Here is a 24,859-nt window from a genome sequence, read left to right as displayed (position 1 = left end):
CAATTGAGCATTGCGTGGCACATCCGACATACTGTTTTACTTTTGTCCATGATGCGCTTACCATCAGGGTCATACGTCACCAAGATCAGACCAAGATAGTTCCTAACGCCAGATCTGAATGAGGGTGGGGGAGGTTCAATTTCGGGTAGCGTTGAGGTAGTTGCCATGTTGCAACAAGCTTAGCTTCTGTCTTGCTAGCTTGCGCTGCGCTCAATGGCTCTGCACTCGACAGTGCAGCCTAGGCGGAGCAGTCGAACGCAGATCCACTGAGCGCTCAACACAGACAGCATTGTCAGAAGAAAAGTTGATAAAATAAATTAAAAATTTTGTATTGTAACACAAGCCAGAGACCAGCTGGTGACCTCCGGTCCCTGGGGAAGGATGTGTATTCCTGACCGGTTGGCGAGCGGTTGCTGGCAGCTACACTCACCATTTACTGTCTGGGTGACTCACTGCTCCATTACCAAAAGGCTCCGGTGAGAGAGAAGATGACGACTTCCTGTCTCTGGGCCTGTGAGACTGCAGCCTAAGGTTTTAAGTATAATCTGAGTCAACAGTCCTAAGGTGCAAGACATGCCCACCAGTCCAGTGTCACATCAGGCCCTGGTAGAGCTGTAATAGGCCTTTATTTGTTATGTTACATTTAACACGAGAAAACCTCAGCTATGTAAAACCTGAACTCAGAAAAGGCATTTTATAAAGTGGTAATAGTTAATGAGCCTGTAATGCTTTCATCTGTCTCAAAGCTTTTGTGGAGCTGTTATGGAGATAAATCAAGCACACCTACAGCTGTGGTATTTACTTATAACTGCCGTGCAAATACTAAAATATTTGTACTTCTTTGGGAACTTTTGGGAACCGGTAATGGTCTTTGTGTAAAAGTACATAAATGCACAGACAGGCCAGCCCCCCTTGTCCACAGTCTTGATGAGTTTGCATCATTGGGTGTGTGTTAACTATGGCATATCGCCGTATGGTAAACATGTGGGTTGAAATACCAGCCGTGTGGACTTAAGCCAGAGTTTTTTCCTGGCTTTTTCTGCTTCTCCTCTTTCCCCTCCTTTCTTTGCACACTTTATATTAATCACTACTCTTTGCTGAACGTGTAATCATGTCTCCTGATTACCCGGACCTCTCATTTGTGCAATTTCTCCTCCTATTAGTGTGATTAAAACCGGTGTGTGAAACCAGTCATGTGTGTGCGTGTTCACCTCGACATTGCGGGGCTGATCTGGGGTCAGTTCAGGCAGAGGGCATGCTGCATGTGGCCGTGCTCCTATAGGATTTTTGAACCGGGGACAAGGTATGACGCATCACGACACCGTGGGAAATGAGTGCAAAGAATCTGTGTGCGTTTGCAATTATTTTGCACGCCTGTGTGCACGTTGATTATTGCGAGTGTACCCCTGCAGTTGCCGTGTAATTGTGTCCTACATTGCAGTTGCACGGTGTAACACAAACAAATAAAGAGCTTCCTCAGATGCTTTGCCCCCCCCCCCCCCCCCATTCAATCATTATCCAGCATGCATGGCATTCCAGCTCACAGGAATGACAAGGAGATTGTTATTGTGCTCTCAGCGCTGCATACTTGCACTCGTACACACATACTCATAAACACACACACACGCAGGCTTTTCAGAGCTGAGGCCCATTCCCGTTTCTAGCCATGAAGCCAAACAATAAATCTCCATTCACTGATTTTGGACCAAGAGAATAGGAGCGATTAAAAAAGGAAGTGGTTAAGAGAGAGTGAAGAAGCTTGTCCTTTCCATCACACTGACCTCTTTGTTCCTGCTATTTGTCCATCTTTACCTCCGTCTTTCATGCTGCTTGTTGCTAATGAGCTCTCTCTCACAGGTCCATGGGAAGTGTGTGTGCAGACACAACACTGCAGGTGATCACTGCGAGCGCTGCGCTCCTCTGTACAACGACAGACCGTGGCAGCCTGCCGATGGACTGACGGGAGCGCCGCATGAATGTCGGAGTGAGTCAAACAAAATTGTTCACACCTTTTTCCACCACAGGACTCTTGTATTAAAACTTAGCCTGTAAATCTTAAATCTAGGAAAGGTTATTGAAAACCTTCATACTTTACTAAAATATCAGAACGAACAGCCTCCAAATGCTCTCTGAAACATTTGTACATATAGCCAGTTGCCAGTCTGATATTTTCATTCTTGATGACTATCTTCTTCTTCTCACACCAGAGTGCAAGTGTAACGGACACGCTCAGAACTGCCGCTTTGATTGGACAGCGTGGCGAGAGTCTGGCCAGCGAAGCGGAGGCATCTGCGATTGTCTGCACAACACTGAAGGGCGACAGTGTGAGAAATGCAAGCCAGGCTTTTACAGAGATCCCAACCGACCGCACGCCGCCCCCGACTCCTGCAAACGTAAGCTGCACACACATTTTACTAAACTATAGTGGGAGGCAGACTTTTAGGAGCACAGTTGGTGGCATCAACTTTATTAGAGATCGTCAAATGTTTCAGATGTAAATTTAAAATGAACAAGCCCACAAAATGAACTGTATGTGCCCCATGAATTAATCTATGTTAGACACCCTTGATGTAAGTCTATATACCCTCATTGGTAACACTTTGCTGGTGCCAAGTTGGACCCTTTGTCCTTCAGAGCTGTCTTAGATCTTCATGTCACAGATCCACCAAGGTGCTGGAAACATTTCTCAGAGCTTTCATAGAGGTCAGAAGTTCATATTAACGTGAAAATCATGGCAAATTCTGACCCTTCAATCTGAATCTTGTAGCAGAAACAGAGTCTTGTCAGAGCGGGTGTGAATTTTAGCCTCAGTTTCCTGTTCTTAGTTAATGGGAGCGGACCTGGTGTGATCTTCTGCTGCAGTAGTCCATCTAACGTTTCATCCATACCTTGGATGAAACGAGTAATCAAGTTGCTTCTACTGAAGTATCTTTTTAAATGTGAAAGAGCAGCTAAAAGCTCAGCCGTGTTCTTGACTGTCCATTTACTTTCTACAGTATATTTTATAAAACTGCTATCTATTTGGAATGATAATAGGAATTTCACTGGCACACGACATTCAATATGGAGTCACAGCATTAGACCAGTGGTGACAAATGCACCATACTGGCACAGCCCTTTGATTTTTCTCAGGAATGCAGAGGACGGAGATCACAAGCCAGAACATGCTGCATAACACTCAGTCCTCACGGGCACCTGGCTCTCTGTGTGTGTGTGTGTGTGTGTGTGTGTGTGTGTGTGTGTGTGTGTGTGTGTGTGTGTGTGTGTGTGTGTGTGTGTGTGTGTGTGTGTGTGTGTGTGTGTGTGTGTGTGTGTGTGTGTGTGTGTGTGTGTGTCTCAGAGGCAGCAGATGCCCCATTCTCCATCCAGTTACTCCATAGTTAATCATCAGATGGAGGCATACTTGTGTCTTGACTCAAAGTTCATCATAAAACTCCTGCTTGTCCATCTCGGTTTGTTCTGCCATTTTTAAGATGTGACTCAGAGCTTGATTGTTAGCTGTGAATGTGTGACGGTCCTTTCTCCGTCACTGTGTGTGTGTGTGTGTGTGTGTGGTGGTGGGGGGGGGGTTGTGAAGAGGTGAGTGTTAAGTAAACATGAGATAGTCATCCATAAACACAGACCGGTGGCTACAGTCTCCCTCTGATTATCTGTCAGATTTGTGAACTCATCCCCACAGGTATGCTGGAAATGAACGCCAAGGAAAGTGTGTGTGTGTGTGCGTGTGTGCGTGTGTGTGTGTGTGTGTGTGTGTGTGTGTGTGCAAGCAAATCTCATTAAAACCTAAAGAGTATCAAGTAGCAGCAGACCGTTCAAAAACACAGAGGGAAGAACATGTTGGCTATCAGCCCAATTTGCCGTCTTTCAGGGTTTGATTTCATCGTGCAAATCAAATCAAATCACTTTTATTGTCACATCACATGTGCAGGTACATTGGTACAGCACATGTGAGTGAAATTCTTGCATTATATAATTCAAGAGATTCATTTCAAGATAAATACAAGCAGACATTTATAAGAACCTGTAAAATACTCAGCAGCAAATCTGTGTCTGGGCATGAATAAATCATGTCTGAAAAACAAGAAAAAGTGTCTGCAGCTCTGCTCTACAAAAGACAGACTGTATATGAATGGCCACCAGAGGGGTGGGGAGTATTTTGGTCATACGAATCCAAAATGATCCAATTTCTTACCTGATTTATGACCTCATTAACACATCAGTTTAGTTTATAATATAATTCAGTAGTTTCCAGTCATTTTTACTACACAGCCTTATGCGTTTTGGAAATTATGATCCTATTCAGAGTAAAATAAATGATAATCGACAGTAAGAGAGAAACCTTGTGACAGAAGGGTTATTACTGTATGAGTGTGCAGAGTCCTAGGTTCTTCAGGAGGATCCACTCTTTGCTTATCCAAACTAAGATAGCTGAGGCAAAATGCCAAACTCAACACTTCAAAGCAGAAAAAATAGAATGAAAATTAACAATGAAGTTTAAAAAAATAACTTCTTTGTAGTTAGAGTCGCAGTTAGTTAACGTAACAGCATTACTCTAGAACATAGGTGTCAAACTCTGGCCCGCGGGCCAAATTTGGCCTGTAGCCTAATTACATTTGGCCCGCGAAGCCATACAAAATTACTATTAGAGCTGGCCTGCTGGTATTATACAGTTCATGTACTGCTAATACTACAATTCCCAGAATGCTCTGTTGGTGTTTTGGCTGCAAATACAATTTTTATTTAAGAAATGAATTCCACTGATGTGTTATTTAATTGGAATTTCGATTTTGCATGTGTGCAATATTAAGTTATATATACGTTTATATAAGTTTTATATATTGTTTAGTATTAAGCTTTGCTTGTTCCATGCTCAGTTTTTCAGCAAAACTTGTTTGAGTCCATAAGAAAAGATTCCTTGTTATATTTGGAGGAAGATTTTTTTTCAATGAATATTAATGTTAGCCTGCGACTTTGATCCAGTTTTGAATTTTGGCCCACTGTGTATTTGAGTTTGACACCCCTGCTCTAGAAGAAAGTCCTGCCATGAAACTAGCAGCCAGCAGGGGGGGACTCCTCTGGTTGCAAGAACGGTCAAAAGCAACCCTTCAGCTCCCTGAATCTTTGACCTTAGTAAACACAGTTAAAATTAACTTTAAACTAGGGCTACAGATGATTAATTCATCAGGATTTATAGTCATGTATTAAACACATATTCCTAATTGGAGACAAACAGGAGGATAAAACGGGGTGTGCTTCTCCATCACCTTATGGTTGATACATTGTTACTGTATGAGTGTGCAGTGTTCTGGGTTTCAGATCTACTTGTCATGTCTGGTTTCAGTACACTAAAATAGCAATGGTGGAAACACATCTGAAAGCTTCACTTGTGTATGAATTCACTAACCAGTGGGCGATGTCACAGTGGCTTTGTCTGTTTTTTATAGACACTGATTGGCCAGTTTGTTACGTACAACTTCCTGCTACCAAGTTGAACCCTTTTTGCCTTGTGAACTGCCTTAACTCTTTGTGGCGCAGATTCAACAAGTTGCTGAAAACATTCCTCAGAGATTTTGGTCCATGTTGACATCCATGATGCAAATCACCTGTTCCACTACATCCTAAATGAGCGCTATTGGACTGCGATCTGGTGACTGTGGAGGCCGTATGAGTACAGTGAACTCATTGTCCTGTGTTATCCTGCTGGAAGCAGCCATCAGAAGATGGGAACACTGTGGTCATAAAGAGATGGACATGGTCAGCGACAATGCTCAGGCGGTGTTTAAACAAACACCATTATATCATCATATATTTCATTATATGACCATTGTCCAGTTTTAGTAAGGACTGGCAGCTGGTGTGGTCTTCTGCTGATGTAGCTCATCAGCTCTAAGGGCTGAGATGCTCTTCTGCATCCCTTGCTTGTAGCAGGTGGCTATTTGAGTTACTGTTGCCCAAGAGATGGATGTTTGGGGAAATTCCAGTAGACAAGCAGTTTCTGAAATATGGAGACCATGCCACCTGTGATGTTCCATAACTTTTTAAGCTTGTCATGTCCTGCAGCATGTGTACCAAGTCTCTTGCTGTTCTGTCTGGCAGTTCAGGAACAGTGAGTAGTTGATAAATTGCATACTGTATGGACTTATACAACCTCATTTATTGTCCTTCCAGATTTTCTGACGTTTTCTCATATCTCTGCATCTCTGATAAGGTCACAGAAACAGATGCATGCCTTCTTTACAGCAGGTGTGATTTCAGTCATTAGGTTCGGTGCTTTACACCCAAAAACTCACCTCTGGGATAATAACTAATGAAGGCTGACTGATTAGAAAAAAGGAGCAACAACATGCTTGGAGAACCCCTAAAATGAAGGTTCAGGTTGTGTAATCCCACTGCAGCAGCTCGCTGACAATGGAGGAATTTCCCTCCGTTGTGAGGAACATTTTTTTCATTCCAGCCTCTGAGGGGCCCACGAAAGAAAACACTCTTGTCAAGCTTCACGCAAGCTGGTACACACCAAAGCCGTTTATCAGGAGGGAGAGTTACAGTGTGTGTTTGTGTGTGTGGGGATTTATGTCTGTAGTGGGTTTTCTCGTGGTTGTTCGGGCAGGTGTCGTATCATGTCTCAGCACACACTCATAAAGTCTTCATTGTCAGAGCTCTTGCAGCTGACAGGTTTCTTAGACGCACATATTTGCTTACAGGAGTTGTTGCATTGTGAATCCTTCAAGTGGTCATAAATTTTCACACAAATATGAAAATTCACACGCTTGCCAAACACACCGTCACACGTGTCTTGGTTTTAAATGGCACTGAGGTGGCGCTGTGATCTCTATTAATTATTTACCTGTGCAGGATGCTTCCTAAGAGAGTGCTGATATGGCCTTTTTTACATGCCCACATCTATAAAGGATATAAATGTGATATCTTTATGATTTTATTGGTACTGTATTGCTAGGTCTTCTGATGGAGTTCAATCTTATCTTTGTGTGGGTGAGTTGTCTGATAAACTGTTTGGTTTGACAGTTGACATCGTTCTCTTGGGTCAAAGGCACAGTTTGGGTCATGTAACTCCCGTCGCCTGTTGTTGTATTTACAGCGGTGTGGAAAAAGTGTTTGCCCACTTCCTCATTTCTATTTTTTAGCATTCAAGTCCCACTTAAATGTTTCAGATCGTCAAACAAATTTAAATATTAGACAAAGATAACACAAGTAAACACAAAATGCATTTTCAAATGAAGGTTTTTATTATTAAGGGTAGGGGGAACCTACATGGCCCTGTGCGAAAAAGTGATTGCCCCCTAAACCAAATAACTGGTTGGTCCACCTATTAGCAGCAACAACAGCAAACAAGCATTTGCAGTAACTGGCAATGAGTATTTTACAGCGCCGTGGAGAAATTTTTGCCCACTCATCTTTTGCAGAATTGTTGTAATTCAGCCACATTGGAAGGTTTTCAAGCATGAGCTGCCTTTTTAAGAGCATGCCACAGGATCTCAGTCGGATTCAGGATTCGGAACTCTGACATTAACTGAGCTATGTGAAGACTGTGGTTCCTTAGTGTTTTTCTGGGGTCTTTTATGACTTCCTGGAGGAGTCATCACTGTACTTTTGGAGTACTTCTGGTTGGCCGGTCACTCCTGGGACGCTTCACCACTGTTTCATGTTTTTTGTATTTGTGTATAACGGCTCTCACCATGGTTCCTTGGAGGCCTAAACCTTTAGAAATGGCTTTGTAACGCTTTCCAGACTGATAGATGTCTGTGACTTTGTTTGTCAGGTGTTTCTTTAGATCGTGGCATGATGTGTTCCTTTTTATAAAACTATTTAGATAAAACTAGATTTCTTGTGACTAATCTTAACTGGCATTAGCTTACCTCCCAACATGGATCAGTTAATGGGAGCAGCTAACTGAAAAGAACTGTGTGCTGGGACATGGCTTACGTTATAGATATTGATTATCTTTATTGTTTCTGCCAAGTAAGTTATGTGACTGTTGTGGTTTGTTTTTGTTTGAGTGTTTGCTAGGAGCTTAAAAAAATCATTTGTGGAGCTCCTGGAGGCTCAGTTACATTTAGTGGTAGGATAAAGAATTAAATTATTCAGGAGGGGCTAGGAATACAGCTACTCCACATCGAAAGGAGGCAGCTGACTAGGATTCCTTCTGGGTGGCTCCTGAGTGAGATGGTCTTGGTATTTCCTCACGAGAGGAGGCCCCAAACCAGACCCAGGACAAACTTAGGAGATTACATCTTCCAAACCTTCCTCTCCCCAGGTCTTAGCCAGCCTAAGACCTGGGGAGAGGAAGGTTTGGGTTTCTCTGCTTAGGCTGCTGCCCCTGAGACCAAATTCAGTCTTTTTATCTCAAACTTTAACTAGCATAGAGTTTGTTTTTGTTTGTTTGTTTGTTTGTTGTTGTTGTTGTTTGCATTTTTAGGCTTTTTAACCTTCTGATAGCACAGAAAGCCGAGAGAGAGAGAGTAGCAGCAAAAGGGCAACTTTAGATTCAAACCCAAGACTCTGCAATAGCAAAGCATATGTGTTGCCTCCTTAACCCACATGAGCTATACCAGCACTCAGTTTTTGCAGTTTAATCATAAAAACTCAGTGGTGCTTCTGTTTATCTACAAACTTCAAGCATTCGTGTGCATTTCACTGCTGAGGTGGGGAAAACGCCTATATAAACTGATAAGCTTTAAAAACTTTTCATGTTGACTGTTGTATTTCTATTTCGGAACAATTTATCAAATAAAGTCCGTGAAGCGCTCTGATAACAGTTTGAAGGCAAACATGCTTTAAGGTCAGGAATGAACTCTAATCTTTGTTTCTAAAAGCATGCCATCTCATTTGTTTATAGTCGTCGATGTGAATTTAACACATTCAGTTCAGTTTGAGAAAACTGCCTGATTCAGACCTCTGGCTTAAAGTTGTTGTTTTTTCTTTTTTCTCCACCATGATTTATTTGAAAAAGGAGCTTGAGGGAGCTTCTGGGTGTACAGTAAGTAGTCATTTACTGGCAGTCAGGCTTCAAGCATCATTAAACACAAGACAAATGACTCCAAACAACACCCCTTCTTTGTTTCTCTCTGCGGTTTATTTATGGGGGAGGCCTGACAACTCCGGGTCCCAGCAGACAGCAGTTTTCTCAGATGTCCAATGGAAACATGGGTGGGTGTGTAATAAGGTGTGTTCGTTGTTTTTGGAGGTTGTTGGAAAAACACCCTATCGGTACACAATTAGAGGGCTGAGAGTTTTACTGTATGTATTTGTTCATCTATCCATGTGAGGAGGATTAATTTGAGTTCTAGACCTTAAAAGCATATTGATCGACTTTGGGAAAAAGCTTAGGATCACAAATAAAGAAGTATAAACATCTGTCTTCATGTGATTAAAAAAACAGAGACGCCTTTGTGTTTTAAGTGGCTGCCACAAAAGCAGACAATAGAGCAATTGATGAAATACTTAAGTGCAGGTGATAAATAGCAATTTGCTAATCAGCAGACTGTCAGACCTTTGGACTCACTGCTCACTGCTTTTCTTTAGTCTTTTGTGTAGTATTTCTGAACAGGTATTTCATTAGGTACACCTTGTTGGTACCAGATTTTTGGGGGGCCTTTTTCAGCTTTATTTGATAGACACCGTGAAAACAGGACAGGAAAGCAGGGGCAGAGAGAGGGGGGAAGACATGCCGCAAAGGGCAGCGGGTCGACTCAAACCCAGGCCGGCCACCGTATGGCATGTGTTCACCTGCTCAACACACTGAGCTAAACCAGCACCCCGTTGGTACCAGATTTGACACTCTTTTTGCCTTAAGAATTGCCTCAATTCTTCATAGCATTGATTCAATAAGATTCTGCAAACAAAAGTGGCACTTAATGTGGTTTTCTGCTGCTGTAGCTCATTTGCTTCAAGGTTTGAGATGCTCTTCTGCATCTTTTGGCTCTAATAAGTGATCATTTGAGTCCTATCATGTCAAAGCGCTCTGGCCATTCTCCAACAAAAGATATTTACCCCAGAGAATCACTAATGATTGATATTTTTCTTTTTTCTAACCATTTTCTATAAACCCTAGTTATGGTTGTGTGGGGAAATCAGTTTCTGAATTATTCAGATCAACAACATACCACGCACATAAGAATTTATGACTATGAATTCAGTAATGAACTGACAACATGTCCAGTATGTACCTCGCCTCTCAGATAGTGCAAGGATGATGTTTTAGTATCATCTACAATTAAAAACCTTCCAATCTAATTTAATTTCACCTTTTTCTTCCCCAGCATGTACTTGTCACCCCATGGGCTCAATGCCCTTCCACTTGGCAGACGGCTCGCTCTGTGACCCCGCAAACGGGAACTGCATCTGCAAACCAGGCGTCGGTGGAGCCCACTGCGACAGGTGCATGGTGGGATACTGGGGCTTTCACGAATACGGATGCCGTCCATGTGAATGTGCAGGAGACTGTGATCCGTTTACTGGAGACTGCATGTTTGGGTGAGTAAGAACTTTTATCTCCTGATAACAAAACTGTAGCGCCTAAAAACAGAAGCACTGAACTTTTTTTAGTCATGACCTTGTGTCCTTATATTATCAAATATTTGCCCAGTTTTTGTACAGCAAGTACAAAGGCAGGGTCGAGACTGAGAATATGTTAGTATGGTATCATCACTCGGCAGTATGTCTGCTCTGTTAAAATAGTCAAACGTGTTTTTCATGTAATTGTACGTAGCCTTAAATATAAATAGAATTTTTTTTCTGCTTAAAGAGATGTTGACTTTAAGGACTTTAAGTGTATTTCGATGCTATAATTCCTGTTTTATGATAACATGTATGCCGATGTTGTGTTGCAGCTCTGATCTGGAGTTGTACCACCTGGACAGAAACGCCAGTGAGTCAGTCAGAATCTTCAGAACGGACGAACTCTTCTCTGCTCTTCACTTAGGTACAATACAGAGAGTGTGTGTGTGCGTGCGTGCGTCCATGTGTGTGTGGTTTATCCTCCTTCACGGTCCACTGACCAAGTGTTAATGTTTAAGTAATGAAAGTCTGGCTACGCTCTCAGAAAGACATTGAACAAAGATGTGTGTGAGTGTGTGCTTGTTTTACTCATGTTGTGGGGACATTAGGGACAAAAGGCAAGTCCTCGTAATTTAAATCATTACATTGCTGTATGAAGACATGCTTGAAAGTTGAGGTATGCAGATTCCAGGATGGAAACATGACTGTGTGTGTGTGTGTGTGTGTGTGTGTGTGTGTGTGCAAGGACAGTTTCCAAGTGGAGGTCTCTTCTCGCAGACCCTCAGTACCACCACACTGTAACTCCAGCTTTTATTGGCACATTCCTCACTGGACGCCACACACTGTACTTATTATTAGTCTTAGGACATCACATACAGTAGCTGAGGCAACACGCGCGCACACACACATACACACACACATAGAGAAAAAGTTATTTATTTATGCTACAAATATGAAACTGTTCTTGCATGTCCCCCCTGCAGAGAAGTGTGAGTGCCAAGAGCAAAGTCTGACCAACAGCAAACTCTTTTGCACCATGAATTATGCATACGGTAAGCATTCAAACATCTCCAAACATGCACTGTAACTCATGTAAGCCTGGCTTTACCTGATTAGTTTAATGCATTTAAATGTAAATCATCTATTTCACTGTATTTATGTCTAACATTGTTATACTCATGCTCATTGATTTAGTCTGTCTTTGTATTTTAATTATACGTACTTTATTTATCCCACAAGTTGGTAAATGAATATGTTACAGCAAACAAAACATTAAACAGAACCTGTAATAAAATGGTTCATTAAAAAATTACAAAAACAAAATAAAAGTCAAGATTTTTTTTGTTTGTTTTTGAAGATTTATTTTGGGGGTTTTTTTGCCTGTAGCTTGCATTGAGGACGTTAGCTAAAAGCAGTAATTAGCAAAAAAGTGGAACGCACATCATAAATGGCAAACTTTTGCCTTCAAACTAAATGTTACCGCTGAAACCAAAACCTTTCAAAAGGTGCAGCTTTTGTTTTGAAGACGAATCTTTTCCATTTTTAGTCTGCTGTTCGCTTCTCAGAGTTTCACTACTGCTTAGAGGGGTAGGCAACTCCAGGCCTCGAGTGCCAATGTCCTGCAGGTTTTAGATGTGTCCTTGATTCAACACACCTTACTCAAATGGCTAAATTACCTCCTCAACATGTCTTGAAGTTCTCCAGAGGCCTGATAATGAACTAATCTTTTGATTCAGGTCTGTGGACCCAGGGTGATATCTAAAACCTGCAGGGCACTGGCACTCGAGGCCTGGACTTGCCCAACCATGGCTTAGAGATTAGTTGGCAAGTGTTTGCAGACAATTTGGCATCTTTCATGCAAACTTCAGGCAACCACCCTGTACCCTGTTAACTCTTCTTTACAAATATAAAGACAGCATACAAGAAAAATAATTAACACAAGCAAGAACCTGATGTTTACCTTTAGTTGCTCAGCTGATATTTGTCTGCTCATGTTCACTACCTAATGCAGGTCAAATCATTCACAGCATTTGCATTCTGTTTAATGGGCAGCAGGGGGCGACTCCTCTGATTCCAAAAAGCCTTAACCCTCGCTCCGTGACCTCTAAAAACACTTTCCAGTTGAGTTTATGATCTCAGTTTCTAGTTTAAGGTCACACTGAATAAAACCTGAAGTTAATTTTATAAATTATGGTCATTATTAAAGTCACAAAGGAGGAAAAGCCTAAGTTGGCTAACAAGTTGTTAGTCGTGCTCACCTTCATGAATGTCTGAAGAAAGCATCACAATTCACTTTCTTTACTTTAAAAAGTCCCAGCATTCAGAGGAATGATTAATTCTGCTCCAGCCCCTTGGGGGGGGGGGGGAAGAAAACCTGATCTGAGTTTCAAACTGATCAGATTAAAACTTTGTTTGAAGTTCATCCAGTAACCAAACTTTCCACGACAGCCTCCTTCCATGGATCACGTTGTTTTGTCGCATTTTAATGCAGAAAGAAGTTGTTCTGGTGCATAGGTGTCAAACTCTGGCCCGCGGGCCAAATTTGGCCTGCAGCCTAATTACATTTGGCCCGCGAAGCCATACCAAATTATTGTTAGAGCTGGCCTACTGGTATTATACAGCTAATATATATATTGTTTAGTATTAAGCTTTGCTTGTTCCATATTCAGTTTTTCAGCAAAACTTGTTTGAGTCCATAAGAAGAGATTCATTCTTAAATCTGGAGGAAGATTTTTTTTCCAATAAATATTAATGTTAGCCCGCGACCTTGTTCCAGTTTTGAATTTTGGCCCACTGTGAATTTGAGTTTGACACCACTGTTCTGGTGTAACAACACTCCAGCTCTGAAGGTCTTGTTGCATTTCTCCCTGACTTCCAGTGCTGAAGGTGAGAGTGCTAGCAGCTCACGATAAGGGCTCCCATGCTGAGGTGGAGGTCAAAGTTCAGAAGGTACTCAGTCAGAATACCAAAATGAAGATACAGCGCGGTCGCGTCACCCTTTACCCCGAGTCCTGGACCGCACGGGGCTGCACCTGCCCTATCCTCAATCCAGGCAAGAATCGCACATCCAACTTTGTTCATTGGTAACATCCAAAATGTGCTTACCCCTCTGACCTCTCCTCACAGGCGTGGAGTACCTGGTGGCTGGCCACTTGGATCGTAAGCAGGGCCGCTTCCTGGTCAACATGAAGAGCTTTGTCAAGCCTTGGAAAGCAAGTTTGGGCCGCAAAGTTCTCACTTTACTCAAGAAAGACTGCAATTGGTAGATGGGTAATTTAGAAAAACAGCACCGGAGGGACAGCTAACGTGACGGATGTTGGTTTCCCATCTTCTAGGTGTGGATTATTGGGTCGCACAGGTCTGAGAGCAGGTTTTTAAGGGACGGGGACTAAGATTGAGGCCCTACCTGTTTCCACTGCCGAGAGCTCAAAGCTAGTGGCAGACTGCACAAGCTAAAAGCACACAGGACGCAATTTCATTAAGACACGTCCATCTCGCATCTGTCTCTAATTCTTGCATTCTCATATAGGAGTCAAGAAAATGTTTTCTTTGCTGTCGCTGCTGCAGCTCAAGAATTTCAGCAGCATGTCCGAGAACTGAGCGACACTTTCTCCTCCTCTGCAGCACTTTATCCTCAGAAGGACAGAAGGAGGGAATATGGACACACAAACAGAGGAGCATTAAAAATACAAACTCGCACACACGTAAAACCTTCCTTTTTTTGTTTTTTGTTTTTTACAGTGGACACACTCACAGAGGCAGCAAGTGTGTGTGTGCTGCAGACACAATGTGCGAAGTGTGACGCTGAACAAGCCATACAAGCCACTACAGGTGGTTAAATCTTAGCCAGTCCAGGTGTGCCTGTGTTGAAATCAGAGCGACTGGATTTCACCCCAATCGTGAATGTATTTGTCTGTGTGTGTGTGAGAGTGTGTGTGAGAGAGAGAGAGGAAGAGAAAGAGAGAATGTGGTTGAATGCAGCAGTACATATATATATATATTATGAGCACAGTCCAGATTGAGTCCAGCTCTTAAGCTTTTCTATAGTTTTCAACCGTTCCAATGTTTATAATGCAGAACGCTGTACATTAATTTCGCTCATATTTACACTCAGAAATCAGAAAACTTGTTATTCCTTCCTTTTTGTGCTCATGTACAGTATTATTTTGTATATATCTATATAAATATTATGCCATATCTTTCTCCAGTTGTTTTTTTTTTTTCATGGTAATATTAAAGGATAACTTCAAATTTCGTCTTGTTTTTGTCACTTAGCCATCGTTTATCAGCACTGATAAGCCTTCTGATAAACTGCAGCGCCTTCAGAAAGCCTACAGAGGCAAGAAACACACGATTGGGGCCAAACGAGCAACACCTGCGCTTACCAGTACAGTTTGCAAAGTGATGCAATTAAAATTGAGGCCCCTCGTGAGAAATAATTTTCCACTGTTTTGCTATTTGAAGATAAAACTGACCCTGAATGTGATCCTGTTTGAAAGTCTGGCACAAGCAACTAATAAACACGGGAAGTAAAATCTGTCTATAAAATCAAGCAGCTGTAGTTCAGACAGGTCATGAAGTCAAGCTCAGCTGCAAAACCTGGCACTTCATCTGATCTCGTATGCCAGCCCGCATCACCTCATACCTATCTTCACATCCAACTGGCAAATCTTAAGATTCAGTGTCTTGGCAGCATCCCAAAAATAGGCTGCCGAGGTTATTAGAAAGAAAGCTCTTTTAAAGGACATTTGAGTCTGCCTTTAAAAGTGAGTAAATCCCCACAAAGTCACATGTTAACATTCCCGACTTTACATTTTTGGGATCTATAGATGGTTGAATGTTTGTATAAATCCATGTGGAGTTTTAGTGACTGATTGTGTTGTATGTTATTGTGCCTTTACTGTGCCTCTGCATTGCTCTCCTACAGTTTACAGATGATATACTGGTTTAACTAAATAACTTGGCAGTTAACTCTTGGGTCCAAATATGGCAACTTAAGCCTCCAATAAAACCAATGTGGTGGTTTACACTTTAACTAAGGGTGTTTTTATACCTATGGTTAATTTACTCTGGTCCAAATCAGTCGATAAATAAACTTGTAGTATTTTCCCCGTCGTTTAGTTTCAGGATGAAGATGGTGTGTTCTGGTAGAAGTGGATAACATGGAGCAATATCTCCATTTGTATGTCTGGTGTACTGTCGAATCTCAGAATGGAAAGCTGGACATGGGAAGGCATTTAGCTCAGACTTGCAGGGTCAGATTGAGGTCGGATCACACTCTCACCATAAATGAACCGCTCTGGAGTTTATCTAAGTCGTCTTATTGTAGTTGTTTAGGTTCACATCTGCACAAACAAAACGCACCAAGGGGGGAAATGAAGAAGGCATCAATTGTGTATGAAAACACCCTCAGTCTCTCTTTTATGTGCAGTCTGAGAGGCAGAGAAGGCAGGTCCCAAACTGAACTTTTCTCTACCAATGAGAGTGAAGGATACTGTTCACAGATATATGATCGGGGTACATTGGCAGTTGGAGCGATGCATGATGACCAAAATCAATGTTATTGCTTCCCAAATGTGTAAAAGAAAACTGACAGGAACAAGAATTAAAACGGTGATGGACAAAACTGCAACAAAGTAGAAAAACTGTCTTGTTGAGCAACCTCCGTTTGCTGCTGAAGCCTTGCTGCTGACGCGCATACTGTATTTTCAACAACAATCGATACGACTGCCAAGACCTTGAAATACTTCACATAAACGGGACAAAAATATCCTTATCACACTGCTCTGTTTCCCACACACACGCCTCCTGCTCCTCTCCCTGTGTCCCTTCGCATTAAGTCATCCATCACTCCTGCTCCCAAAACACTCTCCCCTACATTTGCACAGCACTGCAGAATGTAGACCACAACAGAGGCGCCGGAGCCGGCGCACACACTCCGTTTGGCTGTAGACTTGGTGCGTGTTTTCCACTCGCCATGACGTGGTTGGCTGAGAGGTGTGGACACATTCCTGGCGCGTCAAGCAGAGCACCATGGCAGGTGGGGTCAAAGGTCGCTCACCTGTCTACCTATCTCACCTCAACAACAAGAGGTGAGCATGAGTGGATATTTTCTCACAGCCAAACCGGATAGCCTCTTGGACCCACATTTCCCGTTTGCGGCCCATTCACAGATTTGTGGCAGAGGGGTCACGGCTCCACTGTTTCCAGACAGCGGGGTAAGGGGTGAACGAGTGCATATGCTAAGAGGAATGTGACCACGAGAACTGCCACAGTACAAGTAGGGAGATATAGATTTACTTCCTTTTAATGTTAAATTGGACTTTATATATCACAGCATTTATTTTGCATTAGCGTGTGTTACCAATTCATACGTTTGGATAGGATTTAGGAGTATCTATTTGAAAAATAAGATTCATTTGCAGATACAATAATTCAAGGATTAAAGGATTCAAGGAGCTTTATTTGTCATTCGCATCACATGTTAACATAAGGTGGACCAAAATCCCGGACAATGAAGAAACAGATTTTTTTTTTAAGTAATAAATAAATATTTGTTTTGTTTTTTTAACAAACAGAAATGACATGAAATAACACAAAACAATAAATAACTGATATAATATAATAATAATTATGAACCCAAGGTAGTAGTATAGAAGCAGAAAAAAATAAGTCAAAATGTATAGTTGCTTTCTCAGTTTCAAGTTATTTTCTCGGAAGTTTGAGTTAGTAAGTCCAGATTTTGAGATAATAAGATGAAATTTTGACTCATGGATGGCAACAGTTTTTGTTTTTTATTTTTTGCAGTGGCAGAAAAAAGATTCAATACAATAAGCAGATGTAAGTGCACTAAGCAAAGAGAAAACACAAACATTGAAAGGTAAAAATAGCGTAAAACACACAGGTTAATCAATAAAATGACAATAAAATACATAGAAGTTAAAATAATTATGTAAAACAATGAGTTAAAACTAATAAAAGCAAATAAAAATAATAGAGCAAAAAGTGATAAAATAAGCAGAAATTTGGTAAAATTATATTAAAACCAGAAATAAGGAAACACATCAAATACAGTCACCTTACGGTGCTTTACACTGTAAGGTGATAATCAACTCTGAACGTGCTTTTAACAGGAAGAGTGAAATTCAGTTTTTCATTTTTAAAAACTGTGTGTGAACTTTTTCCCACTTCTAAAGTGACACAAGCCAAAGAGAACTTTGAGAACTGCGGGATTAGACAGTGAAGGAGGTGTTTGTGGGAACTGGCCTTGAAGTGTAGACGCAATAGGAAGCCACAAACACGTGCACTGCTGCAGCTGAACCATGGACACACACCCCCCCCCCCCCCCCCCCCCCCCCATCCTTCTTGTTGGTTCTCTCAGTCATTGTCCCAGGACTGACTGGCCATTCTCAGCCTGCGATGGAGATGTCCTACAGGGGGGTTGCATGCTGTGGGAAACTAGTTGATGAATGAGTGTTTGGCATGCTTGCATAGATGCATAGTTTGCTCCAGTATAGTTTGCGTGTGTGTGTGTGTGTGTGTGTGTGTGTGTGTGTGTGTGTGTGTGTGTGTGTGTGTGTGTGTGTGTGTGCACGCACACGTTATTGTAGTAATACTGAATACATGCATATGTGTGTGCCTGTATGAACACAATGCCTCACTTGTGTTGCTATAGAAGTGGAGTTATGGCCTTTGTCCTGTCAGCATTCTTGTGTTGCTGTTGGCTCTGGAGTGCATGGCAGCTCCCGCAGGCTTGGGGACAATAACACCCCCCACCAAACACATACAACCCCCCACCTTCCCTTCCTCACTTGGAGTCACAATGCGCCTCTTGGGCAGCACCCATCACCCTGAGACAAACAAAAATGGCCTGCTCAGGGTGTCAGAGCAATATCCACCCAGAGGACCACGGGTATTAAAGGAGGCCAATTAAGTTTAAAAATATTTCCTCCTATAAATGTACAGTTACAGTGGTCTAAGAAATTTAAAAGAGATATGCAGTTTTCTTTGCATCAAGTCAGTAATTAAAAAGAAACTGATGCAAAATACTTTGTCCAATAACCTGTGTGGCCAGACTGCTTCCAGCTGACAGGAATGCAACAGTAACACAAATAAGCATTCATTAGGTTCAGAACTCAATAACATGAAAGCATGGATCCATCCTGCTTCGTATCAGTGGTTCAGCCTCCTGGTGGTGGTTCCATAGAGAGTAAAGGCACTTCAGAAGGCAGAAGGATTGATGATACTATTAGGAGTACCTAATGAAGTGACAGGAACTTGTAAAGTGGATGTTTTGGGCTCCACACTGAAGCCTCAGCATTAGCCTTTTGGCAGAACTAACTATTTCTGGATAAAAGGTTGGAGAGCTTAAATCTGTAAACTGCAGGGGTGCAACACCCACAAAGTCACATCCTTTCATAGCTAATTAGTGCTAAAAACAAGAAATACTAGTTTTAATTACCAAAACTGAAGCATAAACTTCATGGATTTTCACAGGAATATTAATCAACTCAAAATTCTCCATTAGGCTCCAACAGCAACAAACACATGCACACAGACAGTGTGGAGGTCCACTTTAATGATGAGAGATAGTGGAAGTGAGGCCTACTGATTGGTTCCAGCTTCCTGTGTTCACAAGTCTGCTTATTTCATGGAATATTTTATTTTCACATTTCTGTTTTGTTTTATTGTTTGTTGCTTTTTTTTAAAAATATATTAGCCCTATATGTCTGTGTCCTTCGACTGCTTGGTCTTTTACAGTAATTAAAATATAGTTAAACTTTAACATTAAAATGAATTTCCTCTTTTATTCTTCCTTGGGTGGTGCAATTGCTCTGACTCCTAAAAGCTAGAAGCAGAAACTATGTGGAGATTTGATTTCCTCTCTGCTTTTTTCAGGGAGAAAAAGTGTGCGCTGTCATGCGGTCAGTGTTATCCCCATCAGCTGTGATTCATTTACAGAGGAAATAAGCAGAATGAGGTATAGAAATCAGGCAGAAGCCTTCCTAAGAAACCATTCCTGCTATTTGGGTTGACTTAATTGCCCACAAAAGCACGCGCTTGCATTCAGACATGCATCAGGAATGTTTCTCAACATGAAGAGCAAGCCAGAACAGGGAAGGTGATGTTGACACAGCAGAGCGATCGAGACACTACTGCTGATTATTTTAGAGCCCTCCAAACAAGGGCCAGATGTCATCAGGTCATTATGAATGAACCTGTACATCAACATGACAACAGATAGTGTTGGAAGATAAACAGACTCATCGTGACAAGCTTGCAGTGTCGATAAAAAACACATTAAACATCAGACTCTGTCAAGTCGCCAACATCTATCCGTACCAACCAGAAGAGATGGACTGGAGGTTTTAAGAGTAGAAATTACAGGAGATATGTTTGTTTATGGGCTGTAAACGCATTTCTCCTGGCTTCACCCGGCACCTGTGTCTTCAACTGCTGCAAAACCAACACCACATCCAGCTGCATTAACACCACCATGAAACCACCAGAATGGCTTCCTATCAACCAACTTTCAGTAAAAACAGGTTGCAAAGCTGCATGCTTCAATGTGTGTGTGTGAGGGATTTTATTTCTGCCTCTATGAGATCCAAGTTTAAATGGAAAGTGCATTTTAAATGGATTTTTACAGTTTTTTTATAGTCCTTCTTTTGCTGCACAAGGCAATTTCACAGATTGACTTGTATGATCTTGTATCGTGCTGTAAAAGCTTCTTCCACCAGGTTTTCTCTGGACTGCTTTTAGATACCATCCCGAGGTGCTGCAAGGACATTTCTGGCAAAATCGACTAGCCTGCCTGCATCATTCTTTCACTTTGTTTTTTTTTCAGGGCATCCGTGAATTCAGCCCTGCGTAGGCTGGTTATTTTCATTTCCTTCACACGATGAGACACACTTTCATTCCTAATACATTACTCGGTCCATTTCAGTATAAACATCCAGGATGATTTTAGCTTTTTCCATTGAGATCTTTTTTTTTTTTTTTCTTTTTTTTGCCTGTCCCGTTTGGCTCTTTTGCCATCAGAATTGTTGTCTAAAGGCAAAGAAAGATGCCCAACGGATTTACTTTACCAAATTGACCATCCCAGCCTTGCCGTAATGGTCCATTTGATTCACCTTTTATTGTTTATTTTATTTTCACTTACTGAATACGGGACAGACTTGACTGGGGGAAAGAAGGGGAGAAAGAAAGAGGGAAAGAGAAACAGCTGAGAAGAGGGACGGGGGAGAAGGGCAAAAGACAAAAACCAACAGAACGGGCAGAGAAAAAAAATGCATATATCAATCACCTGGGTCACCTGCTGAGAAAGAAAAAAGAAAACAAGCAGAAGAGAACAAGAGTAATAGAATAAACAACATCACAATGATATATGGGAATATGACAGTAAATACTAAATATTAAACATTATTGTGCAGCACATAAGATCAACAGAACACAGTGTGCTTTGAGGTAGGAGCCAAAAAGGGTGTAGTTTGTGGGTGTGATCACCCGTGTGTACACCTGTGAGCATGGACGCGCTTGTTTTTTGTTTTTTAAAAGGTTCCTTCATGTAATGATCTGCTAGAGGGTGTGGGGGGGCCACAGCCCCGTCCTTCAGGGCATGAAGCAGGTGTGGAGGAGATCAAAACTCCAGACATCCAGAGGCTCCCAGAACACAAGAGACCAAGGAAGACCAACAGAGGGGCAGCCGCGCCACTGTCCCAGAAAGAGCTGAGGAGAGTCCCAGATGAGGGCTCACCCAGCAGCCGCGGAGCAGAAGCCAGGGGGAGTTGCAGTGACGCGCCCGTGAGCTCCGCCGGCAGCCAGCCGCGCCTGAGTGACCGAGCCCCAGGCCGAGAGGCCGGGGGCACCCCACCTCCGAAGTGGCCCGAGCGAGCCCCAGGCTCCAGGCCCCGATAAGCGGCCGCCAAGGAGTGAGCCGGTGTGTACCTGGACGCCCACCCCCGGACACAAAGAGCCACCAACGCACCGATGTCCGAGGGGGACCGCCACTGGCAGGGGAAGTGGTGGTAGGGGGAGATAGGCCTCCAAACCTTGGAGGGCCTGAGATGTCCCCAGAGAGGTGGCGCCTGACACCCAACCTGACATATAGACACAGACATACAGGCACACACAGATACAAACATCCATTCCCACCCTCATGCTCTCATATGTACTTACTCCACACTCAACCAACGTGGAGACAGACATAAAGAGACGTTGTACACACGATCACACTCCCCAAGCGTACTCTACAAACCGGGTCTAGGTGCCCTTGCCCCTGGAGGGGGGAACTGCACCCAGACCCAGGTGGTGTTACCCTTTTCCCTACGGTGGGGGGAGGCAGACCGCCCCGACTCTGCAGCAGGAGGAAGGCCCCACACTCCAGACCGCAGTCGGACGGCCAACTCCTCCTCCTAGCCCCCCCGCTCCAGCAGGTCGCAGAGAATGGGGGTGAGAGAAGACTCCAAACCTCCCTCCACCCGCTCATTGTAGTGTTGATGCATGTGTGTTCTAAGGTGCATTTAAAACCCAGGAGGGCTTGGAGCTACCTGCCAGAGAGCAGCAGGTAAGCGCATGGTCCCTCCTGCTAGCCCTCAATGTCTACGTGTATTTAAAATTGAGAGGTGGGCAACGATGCCAGGGGTGGGGTGTACACCCTGATGGTACTTTGGACTCCGTGTATCGTGCCCACCCCCAAGATCCTATATGTATGTGTAATGAGAGTGTGAGTAATGTGAATGTCTAAGTTGTGGGATAAAATTGAGGCAGAGGCAGCCAGAAGGGGACAGAGGGGGGGGTAGCCTCCTCTGCACCCTGGTGACATACCCCTACTCCAAGGTCCTGCATGTGTGGGTGGTTGTGGTGGAGCGGGAAGAGGGAGGCAGCTGGAGATGGGGAGGGAAGGAAGGGAGGGGCAAGTGACCCTTCCCTAGGGCCAGCTCCCCCGCTGACCCCAGTAGGCACCCCCATACTCCGCGACCCGCCAGGGAAAGGGGGCCCAGGCCCATCCAGACCGGGGCCCAGCGCAGCAGCGCCTCCCGGCCCCACAGAGCCCGGGACAGTCCTCCCAACCCCACCACAGAGAAAACTGCACCCACCCCACCATCCACTCATCTTCCAGACTACATAAGACAATAAACACCCAGGCTGAGATCTTCCTCCACCTCTCCTGTATCTTTTCCATTGAGATCTGATGTGTTTTCAGTGTTCCTTAATTGTTTTGAGTAGTGTATTAATGAACTAACCTTGTGCTATTGACGGATCACCTGACATGTTTTCTTGGCTGAAGCTTGGTAGGTTTTCAGTGTCTTCTTCCTGTCATATGATGTCATTTGTCTCCCCTATCTGAGGCGCTCGACATAAATGTTTACTGGGAACAGTTTATCCCTCATCTTATATCTTCCCTGTGCTAATAGGTTTATGTTAGCCTAACCATAGTTCTGCAGTAACTACAAGGATGCAGATTATTACATGTCAATTACCCCAACTTCACTAACCCTCTAAACGTTGCTGGTATTTAGTTTTCTGTCTCCGCTTGCATCCACAGTTATAGACAGAGCTGTACGTCAGAATATTGTACATCATCCATCCAAAAAAAAACAAAACTGTGCAAATCTGCAGCTCTGATAGCCTCTGAGAGAGAAACAGGTGTCTGTTTACAGATTCAGCAGACACAGAACAATATTATCATCCCGTATGAGTCATATTTCTGGCCAGCTGACAAATCCAAGTCCACTATTTACTGGTAATGTATCTCTGCTTCAATCTTCAGCAGCTCCTGGGAAAAATATCTGTCTGATTGGCTACTCCAAGTCTTTGCCACCTGGTTGCTAACTTTATCTTTCTTCTGTTTGGTGCTGTGCAGGTTGTGTACAGTGGGTCTTATCAGCCTGCTGAAAACAAGTGTTCATAAGAACTGTAAGATTCTACACTATACGGAAAATGTCAAAGTCAAAGGAGCGCACTAAAAGCTGGTGAGCTAGAGCCCAAAATCTCTGAATAATCAGTTAGCAACACCTGTTGTGATTTATTTAGTTATTTCGAAGTAATGCTGAGGTAATAATACTTATTAAAGTACAGGACATGAGGTCCTCAGAAGTAAAGTTAACAAAGAAATGTGTTTACTAGAGAGAGAGTGTGTGGATGAAAAGAAGACGAGAAAGGGAGGGAGGGTTTGCATGTGTGGACATGAAGGCAGTAAAGGCCTGGGGACATCGAAGGAGAAAAACATTAGAGATGATTCAGAGACATCGCATGGCACATCAACACATACCTCTTTCTCTAAGTCACTCACAAACGCCCCTAATCTCTCTCACACAAACCACTGGTCTAGTGATGTGTACACACTCGCATTAAAAACACACACTTCTGCTGTTCAGAGGGCGTTTAACGAAGCTTGTATGGATCAGCGTCTACACTCATCTGTACCTGAGAGGGATTCTTTATAAGCAGTCTGAGTGAGCGAGTGTTCAGATTGGCAGACAACATTTCCTGAATTAATCTGTACCCCTGTGTTTCATCTCTTACAGGGAGTTACTAAAACCCTTGATGTACCCTTCTGTACACTTTTGGCCTAAAATGTTTACTGTTTTCAGATTATCTAATGATTTGTTGGGAATGTGGAGAAGCCTGTGTTTGACCGTAGAACCATTTCCTTCCACCTGCTTCACATTCTGAAATCTTGCCTTTGTCTCCAGAAACTGCATTGGCGAGCTTCTTATATAATTACTATATTTTTCCCACATTGGTTGCTAAATTTGGAGTTGTGTCTGAACAGCAGCCAGTGTGTTGTTTTTTAGTAAAGCCACTGTCTTCAACTGATAAGATCTACATAGTGAGTGCCACCATACAACTATTATTAACCCCCATGAAAGGGCTGCACCTGCATCCCACACCAGCACTCAAAGCTTCTGCCGGTACACACTGAAGGAAAGGACAAAACACGCACACGCTTGATCCATGAATGTGGTAGAGAAGGGGGTTAAAGTCAAGGAAAAACAGGCGTAATTGGGTAATTACACAACCTGAGACAGCCTCACAGCAACAGGTGGAGACAGACTGAAAGCTAACTGCAATTAATATATTCTATATAGTAGTAAAAACAAATTCGGAGTTGCACAATACTATATCATGATAGTTTGAAAACCAGATTTGTGGCACATAGTTTAGCAGGTTTTTGCTGCACTCATGCACAAACATGATGTCCACGGCACTCCCACCATTATTTTCTTTTAAACTGGGCCAGAACCGGAAAAGATGGATGATGTCAAGGATCATGCAACATATCATCCACATACCATACTCTAATAAAACATTGTTTTGTATTTGATAACTGTTTTGCAAA

At 42.9% G+C, this 24,859-nt stretch overlaps 1 protein-coding gene across 1 annotated transcript in view; it reads left to right on the top strand.

Annotated features, from left to right (window-relative positions):
* Positions 1 to 15,418, top strand: part of ntn4 (netrin 4) — a 30,466-nt gene extending 15,048 nt beyond the window's left edge. Inside the window, exons 4-10 of the mRNA XM_085436607.1 lie at positions 1,858 to 1,984; positions 2,208 to 2,393; positions 10,278 to 10,491; positions 10,848 to 10,939; positions 11,499 to 11,567; positions 13,394 to 13,567; positions 13,642 to 15,418. Coding sequence (XP_085292733.1) covers positions 1,858 to 1,984; positions 2,208 to 2,393; positions 10,278 to 10,491; positions 10,848 to 10,939; positions 11,499 to 11,567; positions 13,394 to 13,567; positions 13,642 to 13,781 — 1,002 coding nt within the window. The 3' untranslated portion in view covers positions 13,782 to 15,418. The remainder of the gene's footprint in view (positions 1 to 1,857; positions 1,985 to 2,207; positions 2,394 to 10,277; positions 10,492 to 10,847; positions 10,940 to 11,498; positions 11,568 to 13,393; positions 13,568 to 13,641) is intronic.
* The last annotated feature ends 9,441 nt before the right edge of the window (positions 15,419 to 24,859 follow it).

The sequence above is a fragment of the Copadichromis virginalis genome, linkage group LG17 (genome assembly GCF_057382275.1).
Source record: "Copadichromis virginalis isolate Kocher_CV1m ecotype Utaka linkage group LG17, C_Virginalis_male_GT1.1, whole genome shotgun sequence".
Taxonomy (NCBI): Eukaryota; Metazoa; Chordata; class Actinopteri; order Cichliformes; family Cichlidae; genus Copadichromis; species Copadichromis virginalis.
The sequence above is the reverse complement of the archived record's forward strand: the minus strand, read 5'-3'. Positions and strand labels throughout refer to the sequence as shown.